This window comes from Fukomys damarensis, unplaced genomic scaffold (assembly GCF_012274545.1).
Source record: "Fukomys damarensis isolate Sample0158 unplaced genomic scaffold, DMR_v1.0_HiC HiC_scaffold_4, whole genome shotgun sequence".
Classification (NCBI taxonomy): domain Eukaryota; kingdom Metazoa; phylum Chordata; class Mammalia; order Rodentia; family Bathyergidae; genus Fukomys; species Fukomys damarensis.
Window position 1 is genome coordinate 17,301,320 of NW_022900916.1, and position 23,067 is coordinate 17,324,386.

At 36.0% G+C, this 23,067-nt stretch overlaps 1 protein-coding gene across 11 annotated transcripts in view; it reads right to left on the reverse strand.

Moving 5' to 3' along the window:
- Window positions 1–23,067, reverse strand: part of Dgkb (diacylglycerol kinase beta) — a 609,362-nt gene that overhangs the window by 12,252 nt on the left and 574,043 nt on the right. For all 11 annotated transcript variants that reach the window (XM_010643347.3, XM_033757026.1, XM_010643348.3 and 8 more), the window contains 2 exons: window positions 17,668–17,788; window positions 16,557–16,617 (listed from right to left, as the gene is read on the reverse strand). In XM_010643347.3, the coding sequence (XP_010641649.1) occupies window positions 16,557–16,617; window positions 17,668–17,788 (182 nt within the window). The remainder of the gene's footprint in view (window positions 1–16,556; window positions 16,618–17,667; window positions 17,789–23,067) is intronic.

Sequence of the window (23,067 nt, forward strand, 5' to 3'; positions counted from 1 at the left end):
CTCCTACTCCCCTGAGCCCTACTGAGCTGCCTGCTCTCCCATGCTTCTCCTCTTCCTCCTGTGCACCTATCATGTCTTTTTTCAGATCATTCTATGCTGTGGTCCTTTCCACATTGTGCTGTTTTCTCTCCAGGGGACACTACTCTCTCTTCTGGGATTTACTTTCCTTCTCAGTTTTTAGCTCTCAGGGCCATTATGAGACCCTTTGAGAGTCTCCCTGAATCTTCATTGATGAATTAAATCCTTCTACTCTCTCCTATCATCACTGTAGCACAGAACCATGAAGTAGTCATTCACAGACTTCCTATCATTATTGAGATTTTAACAGCATGACTATTTGAGTAATGGATATCTGTGTTGAATTCAGACAGCATGTCACATTTGACTTCATTTTCTTTTCCTCTAACACTCTAAACCAAAATGGTAGCACCTTCATCAGTGTACCATATTGTTAAGTTTTAATTGATACTAATGTAATAATTAATAAACATTTGTTAAAGGGAATATACAGTATCAATGAGTCATTAACATTCTTGACTTTGAAAAATAATTGCATCCTTTAGTTGATTTTTCCTTATTGATTTGAACATCATATTTGATAATATTTATTCTGTTCACCTATAGAATGGCCGTGAGGCTGATATAGGACAAACATAATGTTAGATTTTTTTCAATTTTTAAAGTCCCCTCAAAGTGTGTTCATAATACTGAAGGAAATAAAAATAAAATATTACATTCTATTCAGTTTATCTCATTAAGAGTTTTTAACTTTATATTTTTATTTGAAATGGGTAAGATCCTTACGAAACACTGGGCCAGTTGTTTACTAGTTGATAACAAAGGCTTACTCTTTAAAATTTTTAATAACACATTTTTTTGCCTTTAATTAAAAAAAGCTGACATTACATTAGAATTGTTTTCTAATTTTAGTACACAAAATCAGAGAAAAGGAATTGCTAAATAAGGTAAGCCAGAAAGGCAAATAAAGAGAAAATTGAGGCAGAGGCATGCTGATTCGGTAGCTTGAATCCACGAGAAGACAGATGTCTAACTACTGAGAGAAGTCAGACCTGTGAGCCAGGCTGATGTTCATTAACCGGGAACTGTTAGAAGTTCCCATTTTAGAGGAAAATACTCAGTTTTACACTAATGTGAATAATGGTCCTCTTGAAAGGTAATAACATAAGAACTTAAAATTCTGTTAGGTACATGCAATTGTATCCTATGTAGCACATTTATAGCTTGGGGTCACATCAGTATAAATGCATAACATGTCATATACTTGGCATATTTCTCATTTATTGTCTTTATGCGTTTTTGGACATTCTGTCTGCTTCAGTTTGGAGTTCTTATTTTAAAAAAAGAACAAATATAACAGATTATTGCTTTTAGCCAAAGTGAAATTTTTCAAAATTTAAACCAATGATTACTTCAAAATTAAAAAATTCAGAATTAAGTTTGGATTCATTTATAATGTTTCAGTTGAGTATGTTAAAGTGAAGAACTATAAAAAGGTAAATCTAATTATAGATATATTATTTGAGACAACCAAAAATGTGGTATAGCAAGAAAAAAATCTTTCAAATATTTTTTGTGCAGGATGCAATCAAACTTAATCAGTTTGGCATTAATTAAGCTCTAATACTGTACTTCAGTATCTCCTAAGCAGTGCGATCCATTTCCCCTTCATACAGGGGATTTGTGCACATTAGGGTGTCATAGTAATTTTAAAACATACTGAGAAAATGACAGAGCTGCAAAATTAAAATAAATGATTAATGGTATTTTTTTCACGTTTTGTACTAATAGGTATCACTGAGCCTTAAAATTAATAGAGCTGTCAAGCGCACAGTTTCCACAGATCTAGCAAGGAACCACAATGGAAATGATCTGTTCCAGAGACACCTAACTACGACACTTTGGAATATTTTAAATTTTAATTAGTAGGTGAAATTGTTTTGTTCTCCTGTAACCACTGCAAATTAATTGGAAATGAGTTCCAAACAATCTTTTCTTGAACAACCTAAAATGAAGAGATTGGTGCTTTACACCTTAACTTTCATATTTGGGGGCCAGAAAGCACACATGCAGTAAATTGCATTGTTAAATTATAAAATTACAAAAACTGTTGTGAAATTAGGAAAAAATTATGCACAGGTAAACAAAACTAATTAATGCATAAGTAACAGGGGAGCACACAAAATAATGCCCAACTAAAGTCTAAGGAGTCAGTCTGAAAAAAAATTAATGCTTACAAATGGAAATTTATGCAAAAACATTTTCAAATTAAGACCTAAGTAAAAGGATGCTTTTGCTGTATGCTTTATCTAACTGCTTTGGGGGCATTACTAATTCTCATACCTTTAAACATTGACATGTTACCCAGGAACAGATAGCAATCTGTTTATTAAGGTATATATATACATATATGGCAGAAGACTGCTAGTTAATTTTTTCTCCCTCAAAATATCAAGATTTAGAGACATTAAATAACACATTTTGGTGCTCCCTTCTTTAAGAGTTATCATTATTTAAATACTAGGAACAATGCAATTCTGAAGTACGTCAAAATATTCATTATCTGCACCTACCTGTTAAGCATTCTTCTACTGGGAATTTACAGGTTATTCTTTCTTTTCATGATTGAAGATACACACGTTGCCTTGTTGGATATTTTCCCCCCATTTCTAAATTAGTCATTAGAGCATGTTAAGATTCTTTAAAAATAACATGTCACTGTGTTAGCAAGTGTTAAATTACAATAGCTGTCTAACTTTTAATTAGATAATAATATTCTTATCAAAATTTAAAAACAAGACTAATTACTAGGAACTCAACCTGTTGCATTAAATATTCCTTAATAGTATTTGAAGGCTTATCATTTTAATGCAAGGGTCTTGGAAGATTCAGATTCAGTAAATTAGCAGACAAGTTTCTCAGCATTATTTTTTTCTAAATCAATTTTAGCCAAATTTTCTTTTTGGATTTAAGCGATTATTAAATAGGCTATACATCATGGTCAAACGTTGCTTTTTCCAGTCTGAGTTGATTTGTAAATGATAATGGGAAGATAATAACAGTGACTACTTCATACTCTGTAACACTTTGTTCAAATCTTAAAACAATGTCAGTATTTTGTCCCATAAAAAAAGGTCACATGAGTTTTCTGCATAATTCAGGAATATAGAGAAAGCATTCTAAATTATAAAAAAGAAAAATTCAGATGCACTAAGTATAATACTTAACATACACCATAATACAACTAATGCTTTCTTTGTGTTGTTATTTATCATATACACAAATTTTCAGTAAACCTTCAATACATCTTTGTAACTTGTAACAACTGGTTTTAGGTATAAGGAAACAATTTCAAGAAGATTATGTAACTCTTTGAAATCAAGAAATCACTGATATAAAAGAAGACAAGATTTTGGACTCTGGCTCTCATTTTTCCTTCTTACCCTTTAGGACACACTTGACATAGTACCCTTCTTAAATGATTTCTCCCCTCTTTCCATACAGAATGTGCACAAAATATTTCTTCCAAAGAGTAAAACTATTTTTCAACACCTGACTACATTTAATTTCTGCTGAGGTACAGGAAAAGTTGATTAATTCAATTGTAGAGACAAGTTTGATCAAAGTAATATTTAAAATAGTTAAACCTAGGATGGGTTTTAAATAGATGATAAACAGAAGTTTACTAAAAATGGCTGAGACTCTATAATAAGAGAGTGGCAAAGCTAAACAGCTTCTAATTTGTTTTTAGCCCTCAGGTCTGTGATAAATTACCTTAGTAAGTGTAAGGAGCCTCCCACAAGAAAATGAAAATTCTATTGTCCTTCTCAAAACGGCCCTACTCTCCCTTGTCTCTTTGTTTTATACTTAGGCCTTTGTAGCTTCATGGCAGGAAACAGTTATATCTCTGAGTTTACTTTAACAATATTTATTATATCTTTGGCTAATAATCAAAAGAGATATAAACACAAACAGTAGGGAGGAATTAAGAGATACCACTGTATTTTCTAGTATGGTTTTATATGAAATGTTCATATAAACGATATTTCCAATTAGAAGAGATTTTCATGGTACTGAACTCCGAATGGACTTCGAAAGGCCAGTGTAACAATCCACTCTTAAAATGACTTATTTTTCTTTTTAAGGCGAATGTCCTTGGAGGTTTTGCTAAGGATAGAACTGCTAGATAAAGTCAGTATGTGCAGGCATCTTTGGACTTCTAACCTTTTCAACCTTTGCTCCCTTCCTCATTACTGTGCACGTCAGAAAACTTTATTTTGTATGGTATTTCCTCCTCTAAACTTTTTATTCTTAGGCAGACATACTTAATGAAATGATGACAAGTCTAGAAGTAGAAAAACGAGTCAACGAAAAGTCATAGTCACATAACTCTGTTTCATGACGCTGGAAATCTCCTAACCTCATCTGCATAGTCTCAAAGTCTCTGATATTAACCGATAACTTATTTTCAATAATCATAAAGTATCTCTGCTTACACAGTAATCACAAAAAAGAAGACAAGAAGCTCATGTGTTCGTTTATCTCATTGCTGATGTAGAGAAATATCTAAAATGTTACGCTATGAATAAAAAGCTATGTGTCTTTGCTACATTTTTTCAGTCAAACAGTGAGTTAGATAAACACTGTCTCAACTTGCCAGGACATAGGACACAGGAGTGAAAAATAATAAAAGAAGTTTTCTTAAAATAGATAAGATTTGAAGAGTCAAGATGCAAGACATGTATTAGAATTGCTCAGTGTTTTGTAAGAGATAAGGAAGTATAAATATATATATATTCTGAAATCTCTGTCAGCAGATGGATGCTGGTGGCTGATAAAATTTGCAAGACATGTATTAGAATTGCTCAGTGTTTTGTAAGAGATAAGGAAGTATAAATATATATATTCTGAAATCTCTGTCAGCAGATGGATGTTGGTGGCTGATAAAACGCTGACCTGCTGGAGAGAATTCGGAGCAATCTGATAATGGCCACGATAATAAAAATCTAAGGAATGAGGGGGCATGGTCCCAATGACACTCAAGAGGGAGAAAGTACATTTCGCTGTCTCGCTCACTGATCACGACTGCAATCACTCCACATTCTACATGGAGTAGTTATCTGAAGACACTGTAAAAATAAATAATTTGGGAAGAAACTTAGAACACTAAGTGTCACTGACTCACTGATGCATTTCTTGATATTATTTTCTTTATGTTTTTTGTTTGTTTGGTTGGTTGGTTTTATCTCCTGACTTGGATTTTAAAGACAGCCCCTTTATTTAGAGTGCAATTATATGACAGTTATAGATCAAAAGTTCCAAGAAGAAGTGGTTTTTCTATAAAATGGAATACTACTCAGCCATAAAGATTGAGAAATTAGTTATTCATAGGAAAAGGGATGCATTTTGAGGATATACTCCTAAGTGAAATAAACAAGTCACATGTGTAAATACCGAATAGTTTCTCTGGTGTGAAAAACTATAATTTAAATAAGATCCTAATGGTACAATTGACAATGTGAAATAGGAAGAAAAGGGCTAAAGGTGTAGGGGAAGTAGGAAGGGCAGGGGAAAGGAAATCACGGAAAAGAAAAAAATATGAGAAAATGAAAAAAATGGAAATAAAGTTTTTGTAAATAGGGAAGGGAGGAGGGGGGTGAAGGGAGGGCAGGGGAATGGGGAAAAAAATGAGAACCAAGACCTGTCATGTAAAGGTACAAGATCCCAATGATGAATGTAATTTTACTGTATATCTAACATGCCAATAAACTCAGTGAGGAAAAACAAACAGACAAACAAAGTTCCAAGAAAAATCCTATCTTCAGTTCAGGAGTAGGAAAGGAGAACTCTTCAGATCCAAGAGGGTGGGTAAAATAACCTGACCCTCTCCCTGCAACAACATCTCAATCTCTCCCAACCCAGATGTCTGTTAATTACATGGCAGGGGCAAACTCCTAAAACTTCTGTGGAGGAAAGAACATTTTTCCATAAAGAATCTGTAGTTCCAAGAGCACAAAAGCAATCCCTACTGATCTTTTTTTCTCTCTGTTTCTCCATACCACATAGTTTTGGATGAAATGTTATTTCAGGAAACACATTCAGAGCACAGACCCTAAAGCCTTGGGTTTGTAGCCAGAGGAACAATGTCATAGCCCTACGAGTCACAAAAGTCACAGGTCATAGAAAGGAGGAGGCTCAGACAAGCTTCTCATAATGACATGTAGGCTCTTCTAAGTTTGTCCTTGAGCTGAGTAGGCATAGTTTGGACCTTTTGTTTTTGTTTGGTATATGTTTGCGTATATATAAAACGAGAACATTGCCATGGAGAACTGGTACAGGAGCATGGCATATCTTAATTCCTTTTTCATTTCCTTGGATTGGATCTCAAGTACCATTCGGATGACTTGGAGAACTCAAGTAGAGGGTGGACTAACACCAGGTTTCCAGATAGGCCTATAGATCTTACACACGCAGGAAAAATCTAAAGAAATACTTTAAAACTGACCAGATCTTGAAACCACAACTTGCAGAAGATAAATGTCACATGGGATCTGAACTTGGTCAGTTAGCGTCTAAAAGAACAAGGGTGACAGCAGCAAGGAATCAATATTTCCCAATGGAAGTAAACCACAGCCAGAAACTTATAACGTGATATGTAAGATGTTCAGGATATAATCCAAAATTTCTCAACTTATAAAGAACCAGAAAAACCTCAAAAATACCAATGGGAAAAGATAGTCAACAGTGTAAAACCTGAGATGATACAGGATTGGAATGAACAAACACGGATTACAATACATCAAGAAATAATAGAAAATAGTCTTGAAATGAAAGGAAATAAAACATATTAGGCAAGACATAGAAGATGTTTAAAGAGGAATCAAAACTGTAACAATTGAAAAATTACAATTGACAAAATAAACAAAAACTTAACTGGAAGGGGACAAGAATAGAATAGGGTGCTGGGCATCATGGCACAGGCCTATTATCTCAGCACTGTCCATGGATAAGACGGGAGAGTCAGAAGTTCAAGCCTACCTTGGGTAATTTGACAGCATGGTGAGACCTTGTCTTAAAAAAGGGGGGCTAGAGAAGTAGCTCAGTGTGAAAGCCCTCAGTTTTATCTCAGTACAATAATAAATGAATGAATTAATGAAAGAATAATATAAGGTGAAACAACAGTGAACTCAAATTAGATGAGAATTTATCATTCAATCTGAATAAACGAAAGAACAAGGAAAAAAATGAACTGAACACGAGACCTATGGGACAATATAGAAAGTGTTTAACATGAGTACAGCATTAGAGTACTGAATGGGGGAGTGTGGCTTAGAAACCAATGTTTGAAGAAATAATGGCTGCAAAGTCCCGATTTGGCAAAACATAAATCTATGTATTCCTAATGCTCAGGGAAACTCAGAGGATGAGCTCAAAGAAATCCATTCCCAGATTCATCAAAAAACAAACTGGTGAAAACAAGAGATGAGAAAACACATCTTGAAAGCATGAGTAAAGTGACACATTGCATATTTCAAGTGATACTTCAAAAGATTATGGATTTATCATCAGAAGCCACAGTGTGGAAAAGATATTGTGCAAGGCATGAAGGGAGTTAAAAAGGAATCTTAACATGCTCACAATGGACTCAGAAGAACTGGGTGCATTCGTGTGGAGCTGAAAGACCTGGCTGCGCCTTGGGATACCACGAAGATATCAAGAGTCACAGGAGTACAAAGGATCAGGCAAATATTTCAGACAGATGGGGATTTTGAAAGGCTTCATGAGGAAATTGCTTTTAAGCTATGCACTGAATGAAGAGGGCTTTTTTATATGTATGAATTTATATTTATATCGTTCAGAAAGATCTTCAAGTAACTGATAAAAATGCCTACACCCTAACAGGAGAAAATAATTAATTAAGGCAATTTGAGTACAAGGAAAAAAATAAGCATATGAAAATAGTAAACCACAGGTAAGACTGGCTAAAAGAAATGCAAACCATGTATCTTAGAAAACTGAAGATGTTTGCCTGGATGGAGGCCAGGAAATGAATTTATTTCTAAACCACAAACAGAGAATGAGGATTTTAGACATAACACAGAAGGAAGTAGTGTAGGTAGAAATCTTCTGGGAATTGGCCCGTAAGGAGCATGGCATGCTGCTATCAGCTATGGGACTATTGTTTATGCTATGACAAGCATTCTAAATTGTTTTATATGTGACACAAGGTGGTTTTGAACTTAGAGATAAAGGGACTGGGTATCTTCACAGCTGTGTGGTTCAGTAGTAATTTTGGTGTGGCATGATGGATGGCTTTGACTACATTAAGAAGCAAAATATATTAGAATCTTATGCATTTTTTATTTCTAAACCACAAACAGAGAATGAGGATTTTAGACATAACACAGAAGGAAGTAGTGTAGGTAGAAATCTTCTGGGAATTGGCCCGTAAGGAGCATGGCATGCTGCTATCAGCCATGGGACTATTGTTTATGCTATGACAAACATTCTAAATTGTTTTATATGTGACACAAGGTGGTTTTGAACTTAGAGATAAAGGGACTGGGTATCTTCACAGCTGTGTGGTTCAGTAGTAATTTTGGTGTGGCATGATGGATGGCTTTGACTACATTAAGAAGCAAAATATAATGTGTCAAATACCGCTAAAGTATACATAAGCCGATGAGATCCTGAATCCTATTTTAGTGGTATTTTTAATCAATTAATAATATTAGATGTTCATTACGACTCTGAAGAGTGATTGAGGCAGCAAATCATAATAATTAAGAAATAAGGGAGGGCAGGGTCAAGGGGAAAAATTGAGAACCAAGACCTGTCATGTAAAGACACAAAATCCCAATGATGAATGTAACAGTACTGTATACCTAAAATGTACCAATAAACTCAATTAAAAAAAATAAGCAGAAACAATAACCTGCTTCTAACTTATTGTGTGGCGCTGAGCAAGTTATTTAACTCCTCTGGCTTCAGTTTTCCATCAGATCGATGATACGGACGTTACAATAAATTAACAGGCTTCTTAGGATTTTTGTGAGGATTAAATAAATAATGAATATGGGTTAAATGAACAGAAACTGGTCAAGACAGACATTTAATAACCAGGTACTGCAACCATGGTTCCCTCCAAACACCTTCAGGCCTTTCAGATGTTTTGAAAAATGCATTAATTTTCATCTACCTGAAAGTAAATTAATTGTTGAGCCTAAAAATGGAAATTAATAAAATCTTCATTTTTCAATGTTAATGGCTTGAGTTTGATTGACTTTAACAAGTAAAGATTAAATAACACCTTGCAATTGTAATTGCTTTAATAATGAAAACAACAAACACACAAGTAAAAAATTTTGGCCCCTCTGTTCTTCTTTTCAAAGGGTTTGCACGTTGAACAGATGCTGCCGTTTGTGAACACAGGGGTCAAGATGAAGATTAATTCAAGATAACTCCAATGTCTAGGACAAGGTGGAAAAAATCCAGTCTTTCTAGTAGAGGGTACAACCAAATGTTCAGTATAGATTCAGAATTGCAGCAAAGTGGGAGCTAGTGTCAAAGAAAGAATTCAAGTCAGATATATGTGTCTCATAAAAGAGGCTTCACAGTGGAAACTGAGGCAGAGGAGACATGTTCTCTTAGACAACAGAGCACTTGCCTCAAGAATACCAGGGGTCTGACCTCAGGCGGCAGGATCACCAGGTTTGGCAGGGATTGCATGAGTGCTAGTCAAAGTTGTGTGATGTGTTGGAAATATTTAAACTTTCAACTGAGAGTCTGGGGAAGCAGGGACAGTGGAGAGGTACTTTACAAGGGAATGTCCATGAGTAAGCAAAAGGAGATCATACATATATAAGTGCATTCCAGAAGTTACCTTGACTTCAGCTATCACTTTGATGGATCTTCATATTTTACCTATGATCATTTCACCATTTGGCTTATGATATGTTCAAAACTTCATTCCAGTCTCGACAACATGGAACAAACTTTTAGGAAGCTTCTCTTCCTTAATCCCAGACAAAGCAACACAGTGATCTTTCATTAAAACCTCAATGGCATTACTTTTTGTGAAAGTGTCACTGGTACTAATACAAGATGATCAGCATTTCAAACAATTAATTGAATGTAGCCAGTTAGAATATGTAATTTAGACCCATAATTGATAATGCAGGAGATAACCCAAAGAAATTCAGTTACATCCTAGGAGGAAACAGAAGGATTACATCTTTGAAGGTTAGAAAAGTATTTCTTCTTTGATGCATTCAAAATCTTTGCTTGAGAATATAATGAATAAAGATAACTCAAAATAACTTATATATATATATTTATATGTGAAAAATATGTGAATGAATTGCTAGCCAAACTACATTATGTTCAGTGAAAGAAGCTTTAGTAGAAAGCATTTTTTAAAAAATGTTATACTATTCCATGAAGTATTTAAGAAATTCACAAATTCAAAATGCACTTGGTATTGGCAATCAAATTATATGCAGGCGCAGTGCTATACTCTAGGGGTTACAAAGACGACCAAAAGTATTCTCATGATCTCAGTAAACTTGTATCTACACGAACAAAACATAGTTTCACCATGATGTGGTCAGTGCCTTGATAAAGACACAGGGCACTGAGATTGAGCCATAGACTGTTGGAGATGGTAATGGGGAGGAGAAGCAGAGCGACAAAGCTCAGGGAAGGCTTTATGGGGGATAGTAAGGAATAAGTCTCAAAGGATTAGCTGTGCCACTCAAAGAAGAGGAAAAGTTTGGATGAGGGACAAGTACATGAAAAGATGATAGAGAAGAACAGATGAAGTTGTTATAACAAGAAGCCTGACTCAAGTTTTATTTTATCAGATAAAAAACATAATAAAGGATCTTAGGTAGAAAGTGTCATGGTGACGTATTTTGTACTGCCGATTCTAATGGAAAGGTGAGGGATGGATTTAAATAGATTAAAATAGAGATGGGAAAATATTGGTATGGATTTTGCCAGGAGAAAACGAAACCTAATAGGTCAAATCTAGGATGGTGGTTGTAGGGACAGAAAGAAAGGGATTGATTCTAGAAACAGGTCGTATCATTAAGAGTACATACAATTGAACTTGGAGATATATGAAGAAGTATAGGATGACCCTTTAATTTTTAGCTTAGGAAACACTGGGTTCATGATGATTCCATTGAATAAAAATGGTACAGGGAAGAGTAACAGATTTGGGATATTAGAAGAGGTCAGTATCTGTGGAGAGGAAGATAGAAGATTGTGAATCCTTATGAGCTTCATAAGGCTTTGTGCAATCACTTGTTAAAACTTTACTGGGAGCCTATCAATTGTAAAACATTGTTAATATGTGGGCACTGGCTGAAGAGATGCAGATAAACCTGGCCCAATGCATGTCTCTCCCTATCCTATTATTCTACTCTCTCTTCACCCCCCCCACCAAGCTCCCCTTCTCATTACAGAAACAGCAGGGTCAGTGTGTTTATATGCCCAAAAGAAAGAATCAGGGCAGCAGGAAGTTAAAAAGGAGAAAACAGGCTCTCTAGTCTAAGCTAAATAAAGTCTGCTTTAGAATCACTACAACAGACATTCTTCTAGACTTAATATTCTGAAGTTCACTGTGCTTATTAACACAATCAATAATTTTATGGCTAAAATCCATTCTTAGTGATTATTACAATACTATGAATATAGAGCTATTAAACAAATTTCTATTGATTGCTATTATGACTTGTTTCTAGAGGTCCTCCCAAAGCCTCCTGTGGTTATAGGTGGGGCTTCTCAGAGGTGGCTGGATCAAGAGTATGTGATGCTAGGATTAAGTGAGTGATGCTGGGACTAAGGGTGTGTAATCACTAAATTAGTCCACTGATTGGTTTGGCATAGCTCTGGGTGTGGATAACGGGAAAGCCAACACTGTGTGTGAGTGCTACCCACCATAAGGGAATGTATCTCGGACAGAATATAAGGGACTGAAAGAGGGCTGTTGGCTTCATTCGCTGCTCGCTGCTTTTGCTGCCTTCAGCCTGTCATGAACTGTTTTTCCTCTATGATGCCCCACTGCCATGCCACTTTGCTGTCTATGTCTATTCAGCTGTCTATGAACTGAAATCTCTACAAACTATACACCACAATGAATCTTTTCTCCTGAAACTTTGGGTGTTGAGTATTTTGTCTCAGCAATGAGAAAACCACCTAAGACAATTGCTTTTTAATAAGAGAATTTAGAAGGTTGTAAAAAAAAAAAAACTTTGCAATGTAGTTCAAAAGTTAGCTTTAAGATCTTGGTTTTTATTTTTCTTGATATATTCAAAATCATGACTGGAAAACTTTGTAAAATTACATTGACTTTTTTCTCAATCACTTTTTTTCTCATTATAAAATATAGATAACATAAAATTTTCCATTTTAGCCTTTTTTAAGCTCAAAAACTTTAAGTACACTTACATTGTTACTCAAACACAGTCCATTTTAAAAATAAGAATTACCTTAATTTTTTAAAAAGTTACTCATTGATCTAAGAATCAAGACTTGCTGGGCTGGGGATTTACCTTAGTGGTTCCACCTCCTGCCTTGCAAGCGCAAGGACCCAAGTTCGATCCCCAGTACCAAAAAAAAAAAAAGTGAAGAATCAAGACATATTCACTGCCTGCCCTTCACCTTTATATATTCCATTTAAAGTAAAACAGAACTTCTGCTCTCTTCTAAAACTGTATGAAGAGAAACTCCTTCATAAATTGAAAATCAGCTTATGGATATTTAAATTCAGTGAAGAATTTAACATTCCACCAATTATTATGTTTTACAATACAAAAGTTGTGTTATTTGATTGATGGAAAAAGATTCTAGTGAAACCACGGCAATGCTACAAATACCAAATAAAACTTTAAGGTAAAATAAAACATAAAAGTTCAGAGCTCTATGTGGCTCTAGCAAAAGTAGACTGTGACAGAGTACCAAATGGCAATAATGAGCAATAGTCTAGTAGACTTGTTGGTCCACTGTAGGCTATAAAACATGTTTTAAATGAATGAGTCTACAAGAAGAGAAAATGAAATGTAAATTATATAACAAATATTATTAATTTAGCAATTGTAGATTATGATAGCTAATAAATGAAGTCAATGTTCTGCTACCAATTGAAAGAATAATAATGATAAAAGCCCTAGTGTGAAATACGCTGAAGTGATTCAAAATGACTGAATTTCAATGTGCGTAGTTTTTCTGAGGGGGAGAGAGTAAGTGTTCAGTATTTTGTGATAATTAAATATGTCATCATGGATCAAGCGTCTCAATATGCACGCATACTAAGAATTCTTATGTGAAGTATTATCATTGTCTTTATTACTTCTTTACCCAAAACATGATCTAGAGACCAAACACTCTTCCTCCCATACAAAAGTTTCAAAGAATGTAAATAACGCTTCTGTAAGGTGTTGGATTTTATTGTCTTAAAAAAAATGCACTCTCCCATTATCATGGCTGAAGAGTGACCTTTCATTAAAGACAAGACCAGTACTATCACCATGACCACTACCACCCTGCATTATAGTCATTATTATCACCTCCATCACTACCACAAAAACCTCACCAGAAGTTTTACCCAGTTTCCACTATAACAATTATAACCACTATTACTCTCCCACCATGATAGACAGCACCACACCCACAATGCCTCCACCAACACCAGCAGCGTTACCAACACCATCAACATCACCACTACTACTGACTCCACCTTTCATATCCACCTGAATATACATATACATACATACATATATATATATACATATGAATTTAGAAGTGAATTACGAGAGTCAAAATGAAGCAGACAAAGTGTCAATGTACACATCGTGGTAAATGGAGGAAGAAGATTTTTCTAAATGGATATGTGGGACCAAGCTTAAGATAAAGCAGAAGGCATAGCCAGTCTAGAAAAATTTTAGGCAAGTCTGCTTTAAACTATTATTACAAAAATAACAGGTTACACGAACTTGGAGTTCAGGTAGCTACAAAGATTATTTCAGAAACAAAAAAAAGAAATCATACTCTGTGCTGTACAAAAGGTTTAAGAAAATAGGTATACTTAGGGGTATATCCTCAATATGTATCCATTTCCCTATGAATGAATCTAATTTCTCATTCTTTATGGCTGAGTAGTATTTCATTTTATAGAAAAAACACATCTTCTTTATCCAGTTTCCAACTGATGGGCAAATGGGCTGTTTCCAAGTTTTAGCTATTACAAACTGTGCCGCTATAAACATAGGTGTGCATATGTCTCTGTGATACGATTCTTTTAATTCTTTTGGAAAGATACCCAGCAGAGGGATGGCTGGGTCAAATGGAATCTCTAGTCCCAGCTCTTTGAGGTATCTCCATATTGATTTCCATACTGGTTGCACCAGTCTGCACTCCTACCAATACTATAATAGTACATAAGATCCTAATGATATAATTGACAATGTAAAATAGGAAGAAAGGGGCTAAAGGTGTAAGGAAAGTGAGAAGGGTAGAGGAAAGCTAATAAGGGAAAAGAAAAAAATATGAGAAAATGAAAAAATGGAAATGAAGTGTTTGTAAAGGGGGAGGGGAGGAGGGGGTGAAGGGAGGGCAGGGACAAGGGGAAAAAATGAGAACCAAGACCTGTCATGTAAAGGTACAAGATCCCAATGATGAATGTAACTGTACTGTATACCTAAAATGTACCAAATAAGCTCAATGAGGAAAAAAAAAAGAAAATAGGTACAGAGTAAAATGTTTCAAAGGGTAAAATTAGAAGTTTTCTCTAATATACCAGTTCATATCATTTGGAATCCATAGCTAAAGTAACTTGATCAGAAGTTGAAGAATGGACTTTAATCAAAGAGACAGTATAAGTTTAAATATCTGCTATATAACAGCAGTTGAATGAGTTAATTATGCTCTCCAAACCTAAATATTCTCCATCTGAAGATTTAGACAATTACTTAAAATCTGTGTGAACCTTTATAAAGTACATTCAATACAAGAACTCAGCACAAAGTTTATACAAGATTAAGGCCCATTCTTGTTATTATTCCTTAACCAGTTTTACTCATAATTATAACTACTATTTTAATAGCACCATCATTCAGAGGGCAGTGAATCCCAACTCAAGTCTTTCCCTCCACTACCAACCCCTTTCTCAAGAATTGCCGTGGTTAGTAAATTTTTCCTGTCCCAAACTTCAGAAGGCAGCTCAATCCATTCACTTCCATTTTCCTCACCTGCAGCTATCTTTGCTCAAGCCCAGGGGACCAGGCTAGACCTCTCTTAGCTGCTACTCAGTATAACACATTCTCCTCATCACAGCCAATGTGAACTTTGAGCAAGGCAGGCAGATAATGCTTAACGCCTTCACTAGCTTCCTGTTCAGCTTAGAATCAAACTCATACCCTTTTCCATCATTTTTTGGCCATGAACTGTTTCTTGTCCATCCTTTCTGCTTTTCCTCTTGTGGATCTCCAACTCTAGAAGCTTTAGTCACACCATCCTTTTTCCTTGATGCACTAAGCCGTTGGTTTTGTCCTGTTTAAAGAAGTCTCCCCGATCCATGTATTGAAAGTAGTATTTTCCACCTGATCCTCTTCATCATTTCACCTTATTTTTCATAACTCTTATAATATGAAGTTATATTTATTATATATCTATATTTTATCATTTATTTAGTTATCTATTATCAGAACATAAACTTTTTAAAAATTTCTCTATCTATCTATCTATTTTTTTTTTGGATTTTTGAGACAGAGTCTCACTATGTAGTTGAGATTGACCTGGAGCTCACTATGTAGCCCAGGCTGGTCTCAAACTCACAGCGAACCTCTTGCCTCAGCCTCCTGAGGGTTTAGATTATAGGCGTGCACCATCACACCCAGCAGAACATAAGCTTTTAAAGATGATAATATTGTTAACATTTTTCATGTTTCTATCCCCAGTGCCAAGAGCAACACCTACCATGTATTTGAAATGCAATGAAATACTGTACAAATGAAAATCAAAATTTGGAGGGAGACCAAATTAAAATTTGGAGGGAAGTAAATAATATCTCCTTACGGAGAAAAAGCTATGGTTAAAAAAATAGCAAGGGGACATTTTGCAATAAAGAAGCCCTCAAATCACTAAATGTAGACAGAATAAGAGATGATTAATGCACTCAGGAAGACGTATGTCTGAGGACCCCAGTAGTAATTATCTCAAGGTATCCTGAAATGGACAAGAGAGTTTAAGGGAAGCCATTATTTTGTTCAGATCCAGAGTTCGTAACTGGTGGTATTTAGTATAGTACTAAAGCTAACATATCCACATTCAAGAGTTCAATCATTGCCAGGGCTGTGCTAGGCCCACAATTTGAATGCAATGGCCTTCACACATAAATAAGGGGAGAAAAAGTATTTGTGGATAAGCTCTAAAAAGGCCAGACAAAAGATTAGATATTGTGACTATTTTGTTACAGGAATATACGACATTTGAAAAGCAAAAATGAAACTGACAGCATTTCAAAGCTTTACACTCACTGTGCATGGCGTCTGCATCCATGGCTCCCCATCGATCTGCATCGGCAGAGACTTGCTGGTCCTGGAGGAAGACATTTCACTTTAAGTACGACACTGAAATATTTCATATAGCAGACTGTATATAAGAATAAACGATCACGAGATCAGGGGAGGCAAGTGCACTAATAGCCGGACTGTGAAATTCTACTGAAAGGGAGATGTTTATTCGCTATTAATGAATACCTATAAAGTTCTGCAGTCACAGGAATGTTAGAGTTTCCTGGTAAAGGTAATGATAAGCAAAAATTCTGAAAGCCAAAAGAAACTGTCAGGGTTTATGCTTAAAGACACAATCAGAGTTCCTATAACGAAAAGAAACTTCTTGCTTTCTTTTTTAAATCTTTATTAAAGTTATTGGTACGTTTTATGTATACAGTACAGTTACTCTCATCATTGGGATCTTGAACCTTTACATGATTTATCAGGTTCTTATTTTTCCCCATTCCCCAGTCCTCCCTTCACCCCCTCCACCCTTCCCTGTTTACGAAGACCATGTGTCCATATGTTTTCCTTTTCACATATTTTTTCTTTTCCCTTTCCCTTACCCCTCTCACTTCCTTTACTCTTTTAGACTTTTCTATGATACAATATCAATTATACATTTTGATCCTTATTTACACTTTTACTTTTTCACACCAGAGCAACTACTTGGTATTTACACGTGTGTAACTTATTAATTTCACTTAAGAGTACAGCCTCGATGTGCATTCACTTAGCTATAAACCTCTCTAGTTTTTCCTTTGGCTCGCTTTCCTGATAATACATTTTTGTCTTAATAAACAGAGTATGAATGAGTACAGGGAGGAGTAAATCTGCGTGTTAGAATTAGTGCCTCCCTATATCCACGGTAGTCACCGTGAGAGAATCAGGTAACCAAAGAATTTGGTAAGAAATGGCTAACAAATACTCCGTAAGGTCTGCCAATTTAATCATTCTGACACATGGAGGTATGAGTCCTTGATAATGTGAAACAGAAATAAGACAAAGGTCGTTCTCAGAGTCCTGCAGCACTGTGGTTGGCCCGCGGCGGGGCCCTGTCTGACATCTGCGTCCCTGACAGAGAAAGAAGTACCTGATGAGCACCGAGGAGCACTGGGCCAGCCGACGGCCGGCGCTTTTCAGGCCGGTGTAGATCTGCCCCATTTCCATGGCTCCTTCCAAGCCAACTACTTCCATCAGCTGATCACTCAGGTCTGAAAGAAAAGGGACGCTGTGTGAATTACAGTGAGTGTGGACGGACCCACAACTGGATGCCCCAGGAGGGTGTGCAAATCATGAGAGCCCCTTCCCACGCAAAGCTTTTCTATCTAGAAACCGGAAGTCAGGAGAAGATGGCCCATTTCTGGAACTCTTGGCTTAACTAAACCTTTGAGTTCGTCCCTCTCGAAAATGATTTACTGTCAGCTTATTCTAAAACAAGTGGGAAGAACAAGTTCTGAGCCAAATAGCGCCCCAAAAACATACCAGTAGTTCTTAACATCAACAAAGCTCATGTTATTCCACATGTATATATGGAACATTCAGACATCCCACATCAGACATTTGGCAGCAAGTACACATTTTCATCACTATAAATAAAGAATGAGGATATGCTGTCAAACATGATTTTGTGAAATTACTCGAAGAAGAGAACTTGGAGTTTATAGAGTTAAAACTTCTTACATGGGTTGGAAGACTTGAGCACCTTGTCAGTGCACGACTTGTCCACGGACATAGATAACTTTATGTAGTATTTAAAGAAATAATAATAGTTTCTTGAAATGCTTTCCTAATGTTAAGGAATACATATTCTACCAAAACAATACTGTGGTGTAGACTAGATAATTAGGACAATGCACTTATCATTATTGTTAACAGAAAGCATTAGAAAGGGGCTGATAGTAGTAATCACTTGTAAGGTATTTATTAAGTACCTATCACTGCTCTGATAACCCTCTAGTTATCTCATTGGCTCACTCTCAGAACCAATTTAAGACAAATATGATTATCCCTATTTACAGAAGGAGAAGCTGAAAACTAGGGAAATTAATTTATTTTATATATTCACCTGTCAGAGGAGTGTTGGAGCAAAAAATTGAATGCAACTACTTTGAAGCAAAAATACTGTACTCATCTTTGATAAATCTGTCATGAAAAGGGAATACTTAAAAAAATTACAGAAGCATTTCTTACATGCAAGGGGAGGTTGGACTGTGTGAGTGTCAAAGTCCTTTGCAAATTTCAAGATCCACACTGAGCCAGATAGCAGTCCTGGAACTCAGACCGTTAGAAAGCCAGAAAGCCCTGCTTTAAGACACCGTGAGAGCCACCCTCTCAGGTACTGAACTCAGGGTGATAAGATCCTTATTTGGAGGCAGAACTGTGGATTATCATGCATGGTCCTTTTCTATTTCATTATTCCTATGCACTCTCTGGTGTACTTTCAAATGTAAATAAAAAATTTCACAGCAAAAATAAAAAATCTATAGGAGGTGCACACAGACAAAGGCAGGATGATCACAGAAAATAAGGCCATGATAGCTAGTCCTAGGCATCGCTGGAATGGCAGAAATGAAAAGCCCACGCATTTTGTATGGAATCTATTTGTACCAAAAAAAACCCTCACTTCTCACTAATGGACCCATCTAAGCACCGAGTTCAGAGATGTTAATCATTATGATTCAGCATAGTTCAACTGTGGCAAATCACATGTTGAAACCTCAAAGTTCATTAGATCTGTGAGCACTGGAAAATTTAATATACACACTTAACACAAAATATGTGACCAAGCCTTCATACCCTTACAGCAAATGATAAAGAAGTATCATTTCTAAGTTTTAAATTGTAGCTGCCACATGAGATTGCTCCAAGTAAAAACAATCTTTCAGCTACAAAATCAAATGTTACAAAGTCAGAGCTTAGAGTACCCACCTTGCTGCTATAAGCCCGATTCAGACTTATTTCTCAGGAAGCTTGTTTCGTGTTTCTAGTTTAAATTTGTATTGCCAAGAACAGATGGACAAGGAATGGAAACATATTCTTTCAGCTGTAGCCGGCACTAAAATGTGCTTGGCTCTGTAGCCTGGGTGTTAATGTACGCATCTCTCAGATATATATCAACGAGAAAATGGCATTGTGGCAAGCAACTAAGTCCCCAGATGTGTGCCTGACTGTAGTGACAAAACAGCAGTAACAATCCCCAGCACGACCACAGGACTGGAATTCATATTTGGCATTATATATAGGTTATATGCTCCTTAATTTCTAAATAGGTGAAATTTTATGTTAATTTTTGTATTGAATGGAGGATCGTTGATGGGGAGTATAAGGAATGAAACACTCTTTCACAACAGAGCTAATCTGTGAGTTCTAACTTCTCCATGCATCACAGGGATTTGTCTACACCCACACCATATTGCTACTGTCTACCACCCTCCTTCTGATTTTTTTCATTCTTTTAATTTGTCTTTGTTTTTCTTTCTGAAAAATACCCTAAAATCAATTCTACTGTTAATAGTCAGTAATGAAGATATTTCTTACCTATTTAGAAGTTTAAGCCTTCAAATTTTCATGTTTTTTTCTAGTATGAAGAGTTACATGGGAACGGTGGAATGTTTGTGAGCATTGGCAAAGGTGAGTAAGCGCTCTCACAGTCCTAATTAGGCATGTAGGGGCAAAAACCCCAAAACAACAAAAAAGAATTTTAAATGTGTGCAAATTTATTCACATTTTTAGATGCCACATCATTTGCAGTATCTGCCTGTATACAGCTGATAACCCTCACATACTCTCATCAAGATTTCACTTTCATTTCAGACCCTTTCTATCTGCAGATCTATGGTGTCCGCCAAAAAGAAAAGAAAAATGCATTCATCAGGTAAAGAAAGATTCGTATAAATATTTTAACACTAAATTTATTGAAACATCATGAGATTAATACAAGTAACCTTTGGACTCTACAATTACAAGAAGTGTTCAAAGTAGTGGCCATTAGCTTCCACACGTTTATTAGTAGGCTGAACTGCTGAAGTGTGTACACATTTTTTTTGGCAAGTTCTGTAGGTATTTTGGAATCCTGCTTCTATATGTAGTATCCTCTGAAAACATCAAAGCCTTCTTCACCTTACATTGTAGCTAACACTTTAATTAAAGCTCTCCTTGAAATGTTCTAAGCAACCACATTTACTTACTTAATTGGTTTGCTATTTGGTTGATTTCGTATTTAGGAATAAGAGTAGCACACTATAGCCAATAGGTCTAATCCAGACCACTGCTTTTGTATGGCTTATGAATTAAGCACATTTTGTGTATATTTAAAATGTGGAAAGTTTAAAAGGGAATAGTATATTGTGCCGTAGAAAAATTATGTGAAATTCAAATTTCATTGTGCATAAAGTAGTTTTTATTGGAGCACAGCCACACTCATTCTGTCTTTTGGGTTTGCCTCCATCAGCTTCAGCAGTACAATGGAAGAATAGAATAGTTTTGACAATAACCATATGGTGCACAAAGTCTAAAATCTTTACTCTCTGGACCCTTAGATAAAAAGTTGGCCAATGCCTGCTTAACGAAACATTAACACTTTCACTTTAGTTCTCCTGTTACAAATGTCAAATGCCATCACAATGACCTGGACGATACAATTTCCAGCACTGATCCCACAGGGCATGTCCATGTGTACAGCAGCTGCTCTCTACCACAGCATCAAGCTAAACACATGATATGTGCCATGGCCCATTTTTTATGCTTCATAAAATAGTGAAGTTTCCAAATAAATTTGTCTCCAGATAGAAAAATGAGAAATCTTAATGTTCAGCTTTATGCTCCGTCGTCACCTCCCTGTTGGCCGTCCTGAGTGGAAGCAGTGGAGTCAGAGATCGGAAGGGAGGAGGAGCAGGTACACGTGGAGATCCAGCCCCACCTTCCAGAGCCCAGTGTCAGGGGGTGGGAGATGCCACACTGTGTCACAGGGACGGACGCGTGTCTCCTGGGAAGGATCTTGCTGTAGTTCAATTTAATGTTCTGAGGTAACCGTTTGAAGGGGAAAATGGTAAATTTCTTAAAGGGCTAAAACTTGCCAAATAACTCTATGGGCGCTGATAGAGGAAAGAGATTCCTTCAAATTAGATAGGAATGTGGGGAAATAAAATGTAATTATTCCTGAAATTAAATACCTCTTTCAAATATTAATTTTTTTTTTTAGAGTATCGGGTATCAAACTCAGCTCCTTGCACTTGTGAGGCAAGTGGCAGAACCACTGAGCTAAATTCCAGCCCTCAAATAATAATTTAGACAAGAACCCTACTTGCAGCAATACCTATGACTGTTACTGATAGATATTACATGTATTTTATATTATTCTTATCACTATTTCTTTTTTTAATGATTATAACCATTTAAAATTTTCCCAAAATATCAGATGTATAAAATAATCATTAAAAATCAACTTTATTTAAATTTTAAAAATTTAACCTTATGAAACAATTAGACATTATTTACACTTGTTATTATTTGGAAATTTTAAATATTTGGCCCCCTGCTAGATTAATAAATTTAGTTTCTTAATAACTAAGTATATATTTAAATAAGTTAAACTTTTATGTCATTTCAACATATTGGCTTCCCTTTGTAGCCATTATCATTTATATATTTATCTTTTGACTTTTAACATAACTTTTATGTATTTTATCTCTTGAATTTTAACACATTAGTTCTGAGGAGAGTCAGAAGATTTCACCAGAATAGCACCAAAATGGTAAGGAATCCTACTCTTGAATGGAAATTGCCTTTGACTTTGTAAAATTGCTCTTTGAACATCAGATGTTGTGCTTTTCTTACACAGGTAATTGCGGTGTGAACGTAGTCTGAAAGTCAGGGGCACAGATAGAGAAGCAGCATGGCTAATAAATGGGCAATGTTTATTCACTGGGCTCAGTCTCTTCATTTGGACAGCTATGCCCGATAGTATGTCTCCTTATGTAATTGTTGCAGACGGCCATATGTGAGTGAACAGAAGAAGATGCACTCACTGCAAACACAGACTGTGTGTGGGTTGTAGCATTTTGTAGCATAAAGTGAGTCCCGAAGGAGAGGGGTGGGGAGTGGGGCAGAGCAGGAAATCGTCATGTTCCTGTGTCCAGCAATGTGCTGCCCACGATGGATCCAGCTGGAAATGTGTTCTTAGCAGGGCTACCCCCGCCCATTCCACTATGGCTGCCGTCTAGAGACGCGTTCATGCTTCAGCAGGGGCGCTTCGCAATCACCACACGCTCCACCTGCTAGGTCCTTCTGTGGCCATGGTAAGAGCAGACCGGCTATGGGGTTGTGAATTCTCAGTGTTTGTAGATAGTGTGCCTTCCAGTGGTGTTTCCTTTTCTAGCAATTATTTGAAACATGCGTGAGGCTTTAGAATAATTTTGTTTGTTTGGTGCTGAGATTAAATTCAGAGACTCAAATATACCAAGCATACTCTCTAACATTGAGCTATACTATA